This window comes from Salvelinus alpinus, chromosome 5 (genome assembly GCF_045679555.1).
Source record: "Salvelinus alpinus chromosome 5, SLU_Salpinus.1, whole genome shotgun sequence".
Taxonomy (NCBI): domain Eukaryota; kingdom Metazoa; phylum Chordata; class Actinopteri; order Salmoniformes; family Salmonidae; genus Salvelinus; species Salvelinus alpinus.
In genome coordinates this window covers 31,266,524-31,284,749 of record NC_092090.1, presented here as the reverse complement: position 1 = coordinate 31,284,749, position 18,226 = coordinate 31,266,524, and the positions used below count along the sequence as shown (strand labels likewise).

Sequence of the window (18,226 nt, the reverse complement as noted above, 5' to 3'; positions counted from 1 at the left end):
ATATTAATAATATGCATGTCAATTTCTCCTGGCTGAAAGTGGAGGAGAGATTGACTTCATCACTACTTTTATTTACCCGAGCTGTCTGCCTAAACTACTGGCACACAGCTCGGACACCCATGCATACCCCACAAGACATGCCACAAGAGGTCTCTTCACAGTCTCCAGAACAGACTATGGGAGGCACACAGTACTACATAGAGCCATGACTACATGGAACTCTATTCCACATCAAGTACCTGACGCAAGCAGTAAAATTTGATTTAAAAAACAGATCAAAAACACCTTATGGAACAGCGGGGACTGTGAAGCAACACAAATATTGGCACACACACGCACACACACACACACACACGATACATACACATGGATTTAGTACTGTAGATATGTGGTAGTGGTGGAGTAGGGGGCTGAGGGCACACAGTGTGTTGTGAAATCTGTGAATGTATTGTAATGTTTTAAAAATTGTATAAACTGCCTTAATTTTGCTCGACATCAGGAAGAGTAGCTGCTGCTTTGGCAGCAATTAATGGGCATCCATAATAAATACAAATACAAACTGCTTGCTGTGTGAATATTCTACGGGTTTAACCTACCTAACCACTTTGGATACAATGAAAAGCCAGTTGATGCCCCATCAGCAGGAGGTTAAGTTGAGAGAGTTTTGTGCTTGCACAAATAGTAATGTATGTTTGTTTTTACATAATTGTGTAAGGTAACAGCAAGCAAAAACAGATATTGATATAAAATTTAATTATCAATATTGTTGCCCAACACACATTTTTAGGCTATATATATTTGTATCACTCAGGTGCTGAAGATCCTATCAAGTATAACGGCACATAATTCTTGTCTGCAGAGAGAGAATCTGTCTATACACAGGTTGAGCATGTGGACTGGTAGTAACTATGTAATAAATCAAATGTATTTATATAGCCCTTCGTACATCAGCTGATATCTCAAAGTGCTGTACAGAAACCCAGCCTAAAACCCCAAACAGCAAGCAATGCAGGTGTAGAAGCACGATGGCTAGGAAAAACTCCCTAGAAAGGCCAAAACCTAGGAAGAAACCTAGAGAGGAACCAGGCTATGAGGGGTGGCCAGTCCTCTTCTGGCTGTGCCGGGTGGAGATTATAACAGAACATGGCCAAGATGTTCAAATGTACATAAATGACCAGCATGGTCAATTAATAATAATCACAGTAGTTGTCGAGGTTGCAGCACCTCAGGAGTAAATGTCAGTTGGCTTTTCATAGCCGATCATTAAGAGTATCTCTACCGCTCCTGCGGTCTCTAGAGAGTTGAAAACAGCAGGTCTGTGACAGGTAGTGTCAGGACCCGGTGAGAGAAACAGTCACTAATAGTCGGCAGAACCCAGAAGATGAGCCAGACTCAGCAGTACTAGAAATGGTGGTTTAATAAAAGGACAAGATCTTCAGGCAAAGAATATAAATCCACCACGTCCAAAAATAAAGCCAAGAGGCACAAAATGGATATCCTCCAAAATACAAAGAAACTCCACAAAGTGGTAAAAACAGCAGGGAAAAACAAACCTCAAAAGACTACTCAAAAATACACAAGCACTAAACCAGAGAACCTCTGGAAAATCCAATAAGAGAAATATGTTCACAACAAGGCTGGGGCTGGGTGCTAACATACAAACACTGAGAAAAGAACTGAGGAACACACAGGGTTTAAATACTAACAAGGGAACGACACACAGGTGCAAACAATAATTAGAGCAAGGAAAAAACAAAAGGTACAAAAAAGGTGCAATGGGGACATCTAGTGACCAAAACCTGAACAGTCCTGGCCAAAACCTGACAGGTAGCACGTCCGGTGAACAGGTCAGGGTTCCATAGCCGCAGGCTTTTTTTTGCTGAGTTTAGAAATAATATTTCCCATTACAGATCCGTAGAAGGTCCAAAAGGCTTCTAACAGCTTCTGCCCCCAAGCTATAAGACTCCTGAACAGCTAATCAAATGGCTACCCGGACTATTAGCATTGTCCCCCCCCCACCCTAATTTTTACGCTGCTGCTACTTTCTGTTTATTATCTATGCATAGTCACTTTACCTCTACCTACATGTACATATTACCTCAATTACCTCCACTAACCGGTGCCCCCACAGATTGACTCTGGACCGGTACCCCCTGTATATAGCCTTGCTACTGTTACTTTTTTGTTACTCCTTAATTATTTGTAATTTTTTCAATTTGTCTTTTTAAAAATTTAAATTATAAAAATAAAAACGTTTATTTTAGTAAATACTGTCCTAACACTGTCCAATATTTTCTTAAAACTGCATTGTTGGTTAAGAGCTTCTAAGTAAGCATGATATTAATACATCTGATATTATTTATTGGCCACATAGAAAATAGGCTCCCAAGGGTTTACTTTGGCATCATATGACATGAATCCCACTGTGATAATAGTGATTATTTAGACCTATTGAAGTTAAATAATTTGGATGTCAGGTTATCAGCACACACTCTATCCTGGTCATAGAGGCCATTTTTGTGTATCCGACGGAGTGGTTCAATAGACCCTCTCTCTCCTCTGTCTGTCCTGCAGGTATTCTGTGGAACATGTCCTCTAAGGAGAGTCTGAAGGTGCGGTTGGCCAGAGAGACATTGAGTGAGCTCACAGAGATGGTGCTGGTGCCCCTGTGCAGTGGTGGAGATTCAGAGCTGATCCGTCAGAGTCCATCTGAGGCAGACATCTTCTACAACACCACAGGCTGCCTGAGGTAGCTATACCTATCTGCCTACATGTTGTATACATACACACTGTACACGGACTGATACATGTACTGTATACAACTTCTCTGTACTCTCTTCCTCTGTTCAGGAACCTGAGCTCAGTGAATGAGAGGACGAGGCAGCAGATGAGAGACATGCGAGGGCTGGTGGACTCACTGGTGGCCTACATCCAGAACTCCCTTCAGGATGAGAAATCAGAGGACAAAGTACACCTCAACTGTTCTATCTATGTCACATTATTGTGTGTTTCTTTCACAACTTGATTCTTTTTCTGGGCATGTTCTTTCAGGTCAAACCCTTTTCCCTGATTTAATATCTCATTTGATTTGATCTTAAATACTATAGGCTTCAGCAACTCATTGGTTCAGCTGGGGTAGAGTGAGAGCCAATCAAAGTATCTGTACAGTTCATCATTAGTGGTACTGTTTGTATTATCTACCAGACAGCCAGACTGGTCATGCTGTGGCCTATCTGCTGTGCCTTATGTAATGCAGGCTGCTCTGAGAGACACAATGGCCACCAGTGTTTCCATCTCACCCTCTCCCTCTCTCTCTCTTGCTCTCTCCTTCTCTCTCTTCCCCCCCCCTCCCTCCATCTTTGTATGTGCCTGCAGGGTGTAGAGAATGCAGTGTGTGTCCTGAGGAACCTGTCTTATCAGCTGTACAGTGAGATCCCTCCCTCAACCCTACTGCAACTGAAGGGGCTGTTTCACCCCACAGAGCAAGAAGGCAAAAGAGGTAGGTGTCATTTACACAAGGCAAACCCAAAGGAATATCAAATTACGGCTAAACATCAAGACACTGAAACATGTACAGTATGTCGTCATGCAATCCTGATGGATATGGGACCATGATATGTTTTTTCTGTAATGAATCTCTCCCCCTGATCTCTATAGCAACGGAACCAGGAACTGTCCACCTCAGAGGTGGCTAAGCAGCCGAAGGGGGCGGAGTGGCTGTGGCACCCCCAGGTGGTGGGGCTGTATAACCGCGTGCTGCAGCACTATGAGACCAACACGGCAACACGAGAGGCTGCAGCACGGGCCCTGCAGAACATCACAGCCGGAGAGACCAGGGTAGGTCCCACCCCTCCTCTCCCCCACGGGCTGACCTAGCTATCACTTTCACCATGACAGGCTACTTATGCTTCATTCAGATTTACAGTTCAACTGAAAATGTACTCAACACTAGTGCTGAATTCCCCTTCCTCCTTGTGTATCAGTGGGACCTGTGTATCCTGCTGAGTTGGGTGGCTTTAGAGCAGGAGCGGATACAGCCTGTGGTGCTGGACCTCCTGCAGACACAAAGCGACCAGGAGATGCGTTCCCTCACTGGCCTCCTGAGGAACCTGTCCCGACACAGCAGAAACAAGGACGACATGGGTGAGACTCAACCCCCAGTACCCCACACTGTTCATTTCTACCTCTGTCTCTCCTGCCCACAACCTTGTATCCATCCATTCCATTCATATTAATCACAGTAATTCCCCTTATAAGGAGACTTTAAAGAATGGCTACATCTCACCCTTCTGACCTCCAGCTACGAAGGTAGTGAACGTTCTGGTAACCAAGCTCCCCAGTGATGGCCACCAGAAGGAACCCTCCGGTGAAGTGGTGATCAACATGTGGGACCCTCAACAACCTGGTTTCAGGCAGCTCACTAGCAGCGAGAGACATCACCTTCTTTGATGGATTCCCCAAACTTGTTGCAATCAAGTCTTCCCACAACAACAGGTTAGTGAATCTTGTCTCTCAGTGTTCTTGGTTTGTTATTCATTGTGTCTGCTTTTTATTTCCAATTTCCTGTCTGGATCCTGTTGTGTTTGACTGTGTTTTTCACCTACTATAGCTCAGGGATGCTGAAGGCTGCCAAGGCTGCTGCCACAGTACTCTTCAACATGTTCCAGTAAAACAAGCTGCATAAAGATTATAAACAGGTGAGGCTAACACCATTTAACATAGACATTGTGATAGATGGGATTGGAGAGCAGGAAACGGGGTCATTTGGCCTCTTCCATTGTGCATGGCCCTCTGGTTCTTTATTTTCTTTATGGCCTCTAATGGTTAGTCTAACTCTTCTTTTTTTTACCCAGCATTCTCCCCTCCCCCTCCCCTGGATCCACTGATATCCCCCATAGTTCTTTGGCACAGCAAATATAAATATTTTCACTAAAGCTGTTAATTATTACATTTTCATGGAAGTGTATTTTTCTTGTGGCCCTTAGGAATCCTCATTCTGTGCAGGTACTACAGTTATCAGTTCAAGTTTATACAATCTAGTTATCTGTTATCGGTTATATATTTAGACTAGCTTTTATATCATGGTTTTCTTTGCTTGAGTTGTTTTGGGGTTTATTGAACAGGACCAGTAAAACACCTTGGTTTGGTGGTTGGCAACTGGACAGTCCTCTCCTTTGTGCTATAGTGGTACTTGAGTTTGTAGTGCAGTGTCTTGTCCCTTGTTTCCTTGGATGGTCAGTTAAATGGTATGTTTGGAATCTGACAGTGGAATGCTGGGAGCAGTCATTGATTGTCTCTTGCAAGATAATGGCTGTCTGATATTTTGTACAGAGAAAAAACAATCTTCAGTTGAAACTTGTAAACACTGTTTTGGACGATACCAGAATCTTGAAAAATTGCCATTCCAACAACAGTACAATATCCATAGGTATTGGCTCATATCATTTCTGAATTATACTTTGCAAAAACTCTTGCTCATACACAACATAAAGCAATGCTATGTTTGGATTTAAAAAAATATATTTTTTATTTCAAATAAAGAAATAATGCAGTGGATTAAAAGGAAAGTCAAGAGATGCATAATTATATAACAAAGATATAAATCTTTCACAAAGAAATTATATTATTCACACTGTGATTCTATATGTTGAGAGAACATAGGTTACTAAAAGCATGTAAACAGTAAACATCAGTACAGTATTTGCAAAACAGGATGTCACACCCTTACCCAAAATTAAACTACCGCAGTTCTTTGTAAAACATGAATATTGGCCAGAGTAAGGGAGTCAATACATTTCAACTCAGATTTTCCATTTGTATGTCATGTAGTTTGTGAAACAAAATGAACCACAACTCTGTTACTGTATAGGTATCCCTGCTAGGTTAACCTAATGTTGCAGGCATAAAATACATCTACACACTGAAGAAGGTTGAAAAGTCTGTACGCTATCCCTGATGCAGTGAAAATACGTTTAAAAAAAAAATTAAGTCATCTTTATGCAACATATTTTTGTGTACGGACCCATCACACCTTTTAAGTTATCTGATTTCACACGTTTTACACACCAACCAAACTTCTGAAAGACTGCGATGGTCCCCTTTTGATTAGGAAAAATAAATTCCTGACACTAGATCCCCTACATACTGGTCTTGACGAGAAGAAAAAAAACGTTATCTTCTGCACTGTTCAACCAATCCGGTAAATGTGGAGGAGGAGTTAAGATGGAGTGTCGCCTTGTTAACGTCCAAAAGTGGAAGTTGCGTCACAGGCTCTCTTTCCATATCCCCTGAAAACCGGAACATCTGGTTGTTGGGGACTCGGCTGAGGCTACTGCTGGGTCATCAGTCATTCAAGAAAATACAATGTTATATGGACCTCTTCTTATGAACCACAGTTGTGGTTTAGCGTCTGGTATCTGGGGTTAGTCTGTCAGTCTATTGGTTCATTTATATTGGGGTACCCTTGCTTATATGTGAAATAGAGTTTGGAGCCGTCTAATCCTCGTAGAAACTTGTCGCCCCGATCGGCTATTAAGATACGTTTGCATGCGCCACGGGTGGCCATTAATCACACCGGTATAAACAGTGTGTTGACCATGTGGGGGAAAACTCAGAGGTTTGGGAGATGAGGCTGTCCTACCTCTCATAACGACCAGGCGCTAACTATGCTGTAAGATGCTGATCTCAGGACAGTGCAGAGAGCATAATTTTTAATGTTTCTTTTTTCAAATCTTCAAAGTCATGTGTCATGCTGGTCATGTCTCAGGATGTCCCTCCGTTGCGGTCATCACACATCTGTGGACTGGCTGTACTTCATATCCCTGTCAACACAGACAACATTCCTTTTAATCAGATCATGGAAATCACTATGGGGATAATAAGTTCCATGCAGATGAAGTACGGCAACACTAATGGTAACACTTTATAATACATGTTCATACAAGGAATATTGTGGTAGTCTATAACCATATGTTTTAACTCACTGTAGTTCCTCTTTGAGTCTACTGAGTTTATCCTTCAGTCTGTCATTCTTCACCAACATGGGGGAGTCAGGCACAAACCAGGCAGCAATGAATTTAAAGATGACCACTACATGCTACAGATAGAGGTGAAAGACAGACAGTCTTGCTCAATCATATCCATGATATTTGGCATTGCTCAATGGCCATTTGGAGCAAGGATAAGGTTTTGACAAAACCCTAAACTCACCTTTTTAGCTTGGCCTTTAACAAGAGATTTTATTGTTTTAGACATCCTTTGTGTTTTACTTTTACATCTTTAGTTTTATTGTAAAGTGTGTCACAATTTTAAATAACGTTTGATTTGAAGATTTGATCATGGTTGCAGAGCTTAATTAAAATCAATAAGATCGAATTCAGTGATTCCTGATGTGCCAAAACTATACTGAAAATAATCAAAGTAGTTTGATGTAAATACACATATTCACAGATGCAAAGAAAGACATACCTCAAATAGGACAACGAAGGCAAAGCGTACAGCCATGATGAGCCAGAACTGGGAGGTGAGGCTGTAGTCAACATCATTTCTGTAGTCTTTATAGCTGGGAAAACACACCAGTTTCACCATCAACAATCTCTCTCAACAACTACTGGTATCACTGGACTGGGTTTCTTTCTGTTTGTGACTGCATTGACTCTAGCTACATGTATGCATGCCTGAGGAGAATTGGTTGTTTTGGTTTCTGATTATTCAAGCACTGGTTTCTGGTAATATAAACAGTGAAATTAAGAGATGGGCAGTAGGGTTGAGACAGGCTTTGGTAAATAGTAGCTTCCGTAGTGACCTAGTTGTGCCTCACAGATGCCCACCTGCATTGTGTAACATTGAAGCCGCTCTCTGTGATCAGTTGACTGGGGAAAAAGTCATTCCGCACGCTCAGGTCTGTTATATGAGCAGTGGATAGGGTGTCGTTGATATAGCCCTTCATACAGCTATAAGGGGGGAAAAAGGGATTATGGTCATATAAAAACAAACCTGCAGTACCCTTCTCCAACTCACAAGGTTTTATGCAGATAACCGTTAAGAGAACCCCAAACATAATGCCCCACGAATCAGCACAAAACATACATTTAAAAGCATACAACTTAGTTTGCTTATACAAAATCATAATTCCATATCCAATTGTCTGGGAATTTGGAAACAGAACTAAATTGCGAGGCTTTTTCACAACCAGCAAACAAATAGTCACATGGTAACATGACAAGTCAGTATTATTACAACTTTAGGATGTCCTTGACATCTGCCACCAGTGTTTACCCACAGTGTTTCATATGCAAATATACCCATTTGTCCACAGCATGGCAGACCCATTACTTACGCCAATAAAGACTAAACTAGGGAACTGTTGAACTCTGCCTTACAAAGCCTTTCGAACAGTTTCAATAAAGAATGTATTATTTTATTTATCTCCCCAATTTTCGTGATAGCCAAATTGGTAGTTACAGTCTTGTCCCATCCCTGCAACTCTCGTATGGACTTGGGAGAGGCGAAGGTCGAGAGCCATGCATCCTCTGAAACACGACCCTGCCAAGCCGCTCTGCTTCTTGACACACTGCTCGCGTAACCCGGAAGCCAGCCGCACAAATGTGTCGGAGGAAACGCCGTACAACTGGCAACCGTGTCATCGTCCTTCCCTAACCCGGACGACGCTGGTCCCATTGTGCGCCGAATCATGGGTCTCCCGGTCGCGGCTGGCTGCAACACAGCCCAGGATCGAACCAGGTTCTGTAGTGGCCCCTCAATCACTGCAATGCAGTGCCTTAGACCGCTGTGCCACTCGGGAGGCTCGAATGTAGTCTATCAGATGACATTATCTACATTATTACTATGGCATTCATTGCTTTAAGAGTCCAGACAATGCTCTGTGAAAGGTCTACACTACTGTAGGTGCAACCCATGCACCAGTCACTGCACAAGGTGCTACAGTAGAACTTACTGTACACCAGCTTCTCCGTTGGCACAGGGTCCGTAGTGGTAGCGATAGACCAGCCGAGGGATGAAGTCTGAGGACACCCCAATGACTAGCCCATTGGCAATGACAGCCAGAACACCAATAGCTTCCAGAACTTTGGTCCATATACCTGAGGAATCATATTAAGAGATGAGCATACAAGCCCCAACAAAAACATGGTAAAGAGTTTACCAGAGACGCACAAGCTTTTACATATACTGTTTTAACTCACCAATATCATTGGTTTTCTTGGGGACTAATCTACGTTCCAAGCTGACCATCTTGATGGCATCCAGACGGATCTCAAAGATATTGTTGATGAGGGCCAGTAGAGGGGCCAGAGGGAAGGCCGCCACAAAGATGGTGGTGAAACTGAACTGAACAACTGCATGAGGAGAAGAGTGTAATAACACAACAGAGATTTAACATTCAAGACGGGGGATTGGGAAGTCAATAAAAACAACTGGGCAGAATCATTGAACATAAAAGAGACCATGAATCACAGTGTAAGAGAGAGATAAATAAAGACATTGGACTTAGAGACATCCATGGAAGGTAGCGATGTACCCATTTCCAGAAACTCATTGAAGAGACTGAAAGAGTCGACGTCATTCAGATCGTAGTTGCGCAGCCAATCACGCAGCTTGCAGATATCACATGGGTCATGGCCCATCTCCTCTTCGCGACATGCATTTTTGTAGCAGTGGCCACACTTCCTCTCCAGCTTCTTAGTTGTAGTCCTTCTGAAGTAACTCTTGAACCAGCTGCACAACAACATAGGACAGCCTAAAGTGAGAAAGTATGATGCTCCACTTTGGATGTCTAATTCGGTTAATTAGAATTCATTCAATTCATTAACTAGAATTCATTTTTACATGGGGTTTTATCGTCTGACTGACAGTCAAACGTTTATTTGCATTACCAAAAGCTTATTCAACACATCAAAGGGCTTATTCAACCTATTCATTTCCTCAGAATGTATCTATGTTAAACAGGTAGATAATCATAGCTATATACTGTACTTACGGCACAGTAAACTCAAAGATGTTATTCAGTGTCTGTTTGAGCAACATGATGACGGCCATTTGAATGAAGAGGTCAGTGAGGCAGCCACTGGGATGACACTGGCAAGGACAGGAAAAGGCAGATATGGTAACAGTATAAAGCCAATCCAAACCGTTCAACCATGTCATAATCTCATGTTAAGTAATACTTTTTTTTAAATGGTGATGAGCTACCCACCTCCTCTAATCTCCATTTACCAGAAATACGAACATAGCTGCCTGGGCGACCATTTATCCTATGCACAAGAACAGTGTGTTAGATTCATTAAATGTAAACATTTCAAATTCTTACACCTTTATGGTTCAGGATTCAAACATTTCAAGGATCACAGATACATGGACACTTGTGGATACAGAAAGCACCTTCTCCATACAGCTAGGCTGCCCATGACAGCTGACACAGAGCAGTACCTTACCAACAGTTTTTCCCTTGGTTTTAGGCTAGTCTGCAATCTTTTATTTAACCTTTATTTAACTAGGCATGTCAGTTAAGAACAAATTCTTATTTACAATGACGGCCTACCCCGGCCAAACCCCTAACGATGCTGGGCGCCGCCCTATGGGACTCCCAATCACGACCAGTTGTGATACAGCCTGGAATCGAACCAGGTTCTGTAGTGGCGCCTCTAGCACTGAAATGCAGTGCCTTAGACCGCTGCACCACTCGGGAGCCCCATGTACTGTCAGCCCAATCAAATATTAACACTACACACACACGTTACACTCAGTACCTGCCCAGGAAAAATGCCACATATATGAGTGAGGAGAAGAGGGTGAAGAACTGGAAGGTAAACATCTTAACAGTGAAGCTCCTCTCAGTGGCCGCAAATGACTGTGTCTTCTCTGCAGGCAAGAGCAGCAACATTAACTTCATTCACTGACTCACTTAGCCAAGTACAATTCCATCTGATGGAATTACAGAGATAAACATGTACATGTTTGATTGTAAATGAAAATGTTCAATGCAAACATATGTGCCTCTTCAGACTCACCTATCTCACACAGCTTGAAGGCCACCGCCTTGTTGACCTATCCGGGTAAGAGAGGAGAGGAGTTAGGGACTGTGCATGTCTACATGACTTAGAGGGGTTGCTGGTTAAACTTACTCTGGTCATAACTTGCATGGTAAAGTAGTGTAGTACAGCACCCAGCATTACTGCTACAGTGTTGGCATTGTCCCTTACAAACGCCCATGTTCCCTCTGACAGCTGCACAGCAGCAACCACACGGAACACCACCAAAGCCTGGGTTAGCCCGATGATCAGAACCAACTGGTAAAAGAACACACACAGTGAGAGGACAATATTGACTGAACCGGAGCTAAACACTGGTATGGCCCAGGATGAAAACTGCTATGTCTGTGATGCAATATGGCACTGAGTGACTGACCATGAGAGTGACCAGCACCAGAACTAGAGTGCTGCGCAGATAAGAATGGCAAAACTCTTTGGGATGGCAGTATGGATCATTGACTACTCCCAGGATGAGCTCCTCCTGCAGGCCAGATGGAACAATATTCAGGATTATACCACAGCATGAGTCTGAGGTCACATCAATCACACAATAGGTCCCTACCATAAGATGACAGTAATCAACGGGACATTATTTTTGTTATTTGAAAGAGTATATGATTGGGTAATATCAATGAGTAACAGACAACCTAAACCATGCTATGGTATACAGTATATCCAGACATATAATGGTTTCTTAAGCCTAAGTGAAGCCGTACCTCTTCCTCACACCAGTCAAAGACTTTCCATTTGGACACAAACGTTGCTTTGTGTCTCTTCCACAGCTCCTGAAAAATGGTAGCTGGAAAAATAAAAAGGACATGAGTCATGACAATGTCAAGATTTATCTGAATTAAAAATGTATTGGATGGAAATAATCAGTTTTATCCTGTGTGAGAGACTTACCCCAGACTGCCATGAACATAGCAAAGAACACCGTTCCCTCATTGTCAAACAGATGACTCACCTGCACACAAGACACATTTTGAACATACAAACTTTATTAACTATTTTTTTTAAATAGTAAAGTTTCCAATGCAGTATGGTAGAATGACATGAGTTACCTTGGCATAGGTACAGGTGTCACGCAGCTGCCATACTTGACACCATTTGTCACACCTCGGGCACATTACGGTGTCAGACTCACAGACCTCCTTTCTGTAATATGAAGACACACAATGCACCTTCAGAAACACATGAGAGTTTTAAAGAGGAGCAACTCCATGTAACCTATTTTTTCTTCCTACTAAAATGTCAGCACCAATCAGCTTAATAAAGAGTTTGGCTCCGTGGGCCTGTCAACTCACATGAGGGGGCTGGTGTTAAAGAAAGCCAGTGCATACAGGAACACAATCACACCCAGAATGGCTGCAGGGACCAGCAGGATGGTGTACAAGCCCAACCAAAGGTAATACAGAGCCACCTTCTCTCCAAAGTAACTCCTGACAGATAAAGATACATTTCAGTTTGCATGTTCAAATTCAAACCAGGAAACGGACATTCCTATTCAGTTAACACCCCTTACTAGGTTTCCAGGGGGATTAAAAAATATTTTTAATTAACATGTAGTTCAGTTTCACAGTTTAGTTTAATCTTGATAATTTCCCTTTCACACCACTGAGGTAAATGACATGTTGTATTGCTATTTGCATGCTATATATTTAAGCAATAAGGCACGAGGGGGTGTGGTATATGGCCAATATACCATAGCTAAAGGCTGTTCTTAGCTGGTTCAAACTAAGCTTGATGATGAGTTGGTTATTTGAATCAGCTGTGTGGTGCTAGGGCAAAAACCAAAACATGCACCCAGGGGCGGCCCCAGGACCGAGTTTGGGAAATCCTGCTTAAGGTAAGCACATCACATTTAGCTGCATCGGCAAACCCAAAGTTCTGTGTGGATATAACCACTAGCTGACATACTTCCTGGAAACAGAGTTAATTGCTTTGAAAGTGAGATAGACTTTTTGTTATTTGGGCAAAAGTCTGTTCTCCACCCTCTTTCCCCAGTCCTTTCTCCTCGTTGACCCTGAAACCGATAAGTGGTCAAGGAGAGTGACAATGTTTTGTAGGAAACGGAAGATGGTCCTCCCTTCCTCGATTGCCTCCTTTTGGCATGGAAGCACAAGTGAATCCTACATGATTCCTTCGCGGAAGAGTTTTAATCTTCCACACCCACTTTGAAATCAGCTATCGTTTTCTTGAAGGAGAAAATCAATCAATTTTATTTTATATAGCCCTTCGTACATCAGCTAATATCTCGAAGTGCTGTACAGACACCCAGCCTAAAACCCCAAACAGCTAGTAATGCAGGTGTAGAAGCATGCAAACATTTAAAAACAATATTCTATTGATCATTTCATCTCCAACGTGTCTTGCACAACTAGCTAGCTACATTTGTTTTAATCACTGTATACATTTACTTGGGGATTCCACCCTGTAAACGTAATTTACGTCCATGTGCTATTGCACAAGGAGTCTTATTTCATACAAGCACAATTTTGTCCACTTTCCCCCTTCTCGACGCCTCTCCTCGATTACCTATGACCTTTTTCAAAAGGAGGCCAGAGAGGACGGAGGTGAGAGGATGCAGGAGTTGAGCAAATCCAATTGAGGAAAAGCCACTGTGAAACCAAAAGACACAGAAACACAGCAGGATATATAGAAGGTATTACCTGACATCATCAACAGGCTGGGTGGTACAGAGAGCAGACCATCGTGCCCACTTTTGTTTCAACACCTTTTGCTTGTTCCTCTATAAAAACAGAAAGAGGCTCATACTGTAGATGTATTTCACAATCAATGAATTTCATATGGGCTACTTACGATCATACAAGGCATAAACAGCTACAATGCCCCTCAAAATTAAACAAGTAATCAGGTATACTAATCAGGTATATTAATTAGGGAGATGTTTTTTTAACCTCATGCAGGCAGAATGTGGCCTCAAAGACACCCTTCTTCAGGAGCTCTCTGAGGTTCTCTGTTGTGTTGAAAGGAAAAAGAGGGTTAGGAGTGACGAACAATTGAAGTCAGGGACAAATATGTTGCTAAAGAGATCAATGGAGGGAGCACTTCACATACCTCCTGTGTTGATATGGGTGTGGTGTAGGATGTAATCCACTACTCTGATCCTGAAGAAAAAAAACAGGAAAAGGTAAGAGAACATGTTGGAATTTAATGTGTTTTGCGTATGGAATGGCAAGAGTGAGAGTTCAATGCATCTCACCTGGTTGAGTGAGGGATGATGACACATTTCCGGTCGCCGCTCCAGTTGCAAGCATCAGACACCTTTAGTAGGTACCTGTACTTGTCAAAGATCTCCTTCGGGGCCCGGACACCATAAAACACCTTGTCATCATGAACGATTTTCTGACACAAAAACAGGCAAAGTACATGATGAGCATTGAACGAGGTGAAATTGGATCATTTTGGGAGGATTGGCCATGATGTTACAGTATAACTTTCACACATTCTCTACAGTTGTACACATCCCAATACAATATTGTACACATCCCAATGAAGGAACATTGCTTCAACAACGCTCCATATAGAATTTAAACGTTTATTCAATCAAGTAACAAACTCACTGTCACTTTCATGTTTTTCTTCCTCAGGTGGTCAATAAAAGCTATCTGCTTCAGAAACTTTGGGTGTTCTTGGTCCTCAACTTTGTCAGCAACTAGAACATAATCATATGTCCTCTGCTGGTGCTGTGGGAAACACACACAAGCTTTTCTGTATTCTAGGGACTGTGTGAATAATTATCACCTGTATGACTATGTATGGCTCTAAGTTATGAATGCGGTGAAATTAATAGATGGTGTGTGTTGCGTTGTCACTTACCAGAGTTGGGAGTAATGCCTCCATGGTATTGTCAAAGCCATCCGTGTTTCGCTCCTGCAGCTCAATACCATCCTAAAACACAGGGTAACATAGAGGAACAATGTGACATCTCTCTTGTGATACAAGGGCTGGCCCACCTCCCCACCTCACTGCAGTGGTCTGCCAGGCATGTGCCAGTCAGCATGGACCACAAGGAACCTCTCAGCTAACATAATGGTCAATGATGTGCCTTCATTCACTACAGCCAAATCGTCATTGTGGCTTCACTATCCTGTGTCGAAAAAAGGGATACTAGGCAAATTCCTTTTTACAGTTGGTCCATGAGATGTTAACACACATCTCTAAGCAGTGGGATAAAACAAATAAAGGCAACTGGGCCATCCCTCTTGCCATCTCTGTTGTTATGCAGGTTTCTCTCTAAAGCCTGTCAGTCTTTCACTTTCATTCTTCCAGACTCCCACAGGATTTTCCAGATTACAGGCCCCAACACGCCCATCAGTGAAAATGTTCCATAGACTCCTCCTCACACTGATTGGCTGGGAGGGCTTGTAGGCTTTTGCTGTACAAAACGATGGGATTATTTAAACCTCAGAATATAACATTTAGATTTTGTTCAAAGGCCACACTGAGTTCTATGCTCTGCTATGTCTCGAGAGACATGATCCAATCTTGACTGATCATATTTTGGAGGTGTGCCACTATTACCCTCTTTAGTGCAGTTGCATAAACTTTAATGAAATAGCCTGTTTCACCAGGAGCACAGCCAAGACCAGGCAAACGTTGAAAGGAGGCTGGCTCTGATGTAGGGTACTGTGTAGTGGATATAGCATGGATTGCCAGAGGAGAGGTGTCATACATCAGGCCTCAGCAGCACATAAATCATAGACACTCTTCAGAGAAACATGGTCCATGGTAAAAAGCTGAGACGTGACAATTTCTCAAAGATCTGCATGCTTTAGATGAGGATCATGGTGGGAGACTGTTCAGCCGACTTTGAGTGAAGTTATGCTTGAAACCCAAAGGCCAGATAAGTGACCTTTAAATCTGAAATATTTGAAGTTGGTCTTGGATTTTTGTTAATTTATTTTAGCTGCTGCAATGATTCCAGCCTATACAGTGCCTTCGGAAAGTATTCAGACCACTTGACTTTTTCCATGTTACGTTACAGCCTTATTCTAAAATGGATTAAATAAAAACAATTCTTCAGCAATCGACACACAATACCCACACATAATGACAAAGCAAAAACCGGGATTTAGAATTTTTTGCTAATTTATTAAAAATTAAAACAGAAATACTTTATTTACATAAGTATTCAGACCATTTGCTATTAGACTCAAAATTGAGCTCAGGTACATCCTGTTTCCATTGATAGTCCACCTCAATTGATTGGACATGATTTGGAAAGGTACACACTTGTCTATAAGGTCCCACAGTTGACAGCGCATGTCAGAGCAAAAACCAAGCCATGAGGTCAAAGGAATTGTACGTAGAGCTCCAAGACAGGATTGTGTCGAGGCACAGATCTGGGGAAGCGTACCAAAACAATTCTGCAGCATTGAATGTTCCCAAGCACACGGTGGCCTCCATCATTCTTAAATGCAAGAAGTTTGGAACCACCAAGACTCGGGGGGAGAAGAGCCTTGGTCAGGGAGGTGACTAAGAACCCGATGGTCCCACTGACAGAGCTCTAGAGTTCATCTGTGGAGATGGGAGAACCTTCCAGAAGGACAACCATCTCTGCAGCAATCCACCAATCAGGCCTTTATGGTAGAGTGTCCAGACAGAAACCATTCCTCAGTAACAGGCACTACAGCCCATTTGCCAAAAGGCACCTAAAGGCTCTCACACCATGAGAAACCAGATTCTCTGGTCTCTTTGGCCTGAATGCCAAGCGTCACATTTGGAGGAAATCAGGCACCATCTCTACGGTGAAGCATGGTGGTGGCAGCATCATGCTGTGGGGATGTTTTTCAGCGGCAGGGACTGGGAGACTAGTCAGGATTGAGGCAAAGATGAACGGAGCAAAGTACTGCAAGATCCTTGATGAAAACCGTCTCCAGAGTGCTCAGGACCTCAGACTGGGGAGAAGGTTCATCTTCCAACAGGACAACGACCCTATGCACACAGCCAAGACAACACATGAGTGGTTTCGGGACAAGTCTCTATGTCCTTAAGTGGCCCTCCCAGAGCCAGGACTTGAACCCGATCTAACATCTCTGGAGAGACCTGAAAATAGCTGTGCAGCAACGCACCCCATCTAACCTGTAGGAGTTTGAGAGGATCTACAGAGAAGAATGGGAGAAACTCCCCAAATACAGGTGTGCCAAGCTTGTAGTCATACACAAAAGACTCGATGCCGTAACATAATGTGGGAAAAAGTCAAGGGGTCTGATTACTTTCTGAAGGTACTGTACATGGTCATACTACGAGGCAGAAAATAGTTTCAGGGAACCTCAGCTACAATGAGCCACAGTCAATGCGTTCTCAGTCCAAATAAAACACCTGTAAAATGAGGGTGTGTGTGACGTTTGACCCACATCTAGTCCATAGATAAGGCACTGTAGACCACTTTTGTTACAGTAACATAACACAACTCAGTATACTCACACACAAACGTATTGATTTCTGCACAGGCTATAGCAAGACTGCCATACATTTTAACCTGCTATGACCGTAAACTCTAAAAAGCAGTTTCATTGCCATAATCCATGAGTGAGTATAACATTTTAAAAATACATTATTCCGTCCAACTGATTTTATAATCATTCAAAATACTGTAGGCTACATGAAAACATGTTTCCTAAACGGTTTGCAGGCGAGTTGTTTATAAATCATTTTCCTCACCTGCTCTGGATTCTTGAAGTACATGTTGCAATACGCTCGTAATCCAAATTGAGCGAATATTGATCACCATTCACATCTTCTGTCGTCAGAGCGCGGTTTTCTTCATTACTCACGAAACGTTTACCCTTACTTCAGACATGGAGCTCTAATTATACTAAAAGTAAAATATTAAAAACTACTGTACTGAGCTAAAGATAAGTTGACTTCACTTCCGCGTTTCTGAGTCAATTGCTTTCAGGTAGGTAGCGTCACTGCTTCTCAAAAGGTGAGGCGCTGATATTGAGCGCTTCCCGTGGAATAGCAATGCGGCCATCTGGTCATAATAGGACAGTCGCAGTCGTTTAAAAGGTTTACAGTTAGTGACCAAAACTGAGTCTCTTTGCATCTCTCTACCAGTGAAAGTGCATGCAAATGATTGTGCTTTGCTTATCTGTGAAACCAACGAAATCATTTAATTATTTGACGTTGATATGAATGTAGCAATGTATATT

The 18,226-nt window shown here is 42.5% G+C and overlaps 1 protein-coding gene and 1 pseudogene across 2 annotated transcripts; one reads left to right on the top strand and one right to left on the bottom strand.

The window, feature by feature from the left end:
- LOC139575281 (plakophilin-3-like) overlaps nt 1-5,760 on the top strand; it is a 19,298-nt pseudogene extending 13,538 nt beyond the window's left edge.
- LOC139575916 (anoctamin-9-like) lies at nt 5,509-18,226 on the bottom strand. Of its 2 annotated transcripts, XM_071401354.1 has the most exons (24): nt 17,736-18,226; nt 14,889-14,960; nt 14,633-14,755; nt 14,272-14,414; nt 14,127-14,176; nt 13,967-14,025; nt 13,718-13,797; nt 12,353-12,487; nt 12,110-12,203; nt 11,952-12,012; nt 11,765-11,847; nt 11,425-11,529; nt 11,142-11,306; nt 11,028-11,064; nt 10,767-10,878; nt 10,214-10,271; nt 9,998-10,095; nt 9,539-9,735; nt 9,204-9,356; nt 8,957-9,101; nt 7,830-7,952; nt 7,468-7,561; nt 6,984-7,096; nt 5,509-6,821 (listed from the first exon to the last, which is right to left on the bottom strand). In XM_071401354.1, the coding sequence occupies exons 1-24, from the start codon at nt 17,757-17,759 to the stop codon at nt 6,788-6,790; spliced, it is 2,358 nt and encodes a 785-aa protein (XP_071257455.1). In that variant the 5' UTR covers nt 17,760-18,226; the 3' UTR covers nt 5,509-6,787. The 2 variants fall into 2 exon arrangements, 1 of the variants encoding a protein (XP_071257455.1); XR_011675030.1 differs by lacking the exon at nt 5,509-6,821 and having other exon boundaries at nt 7,468-7,553.

Coding starts and splice junctions, on each gene's coding strand:
- LOC139575916 (XM_071401354.1), bottom strand. CDS start 17,759: ATGTACTTCAAGAATCCAGAGCAG. Junction 9,357..9,538: donor CAATGAGTTTCTGGAAATGG/GTACATCGCTAC, acceptor CTCCTCATGCAG/TTGTTCAGTTCAGTTTCACC. Junction 7,097..7,467: donor CCTTCGTTGTCCTATTTGAG/GTATGTCTTTCT, acceptor CTCTATCTGTAG/CATGTAGTGGTCATCTTTAA.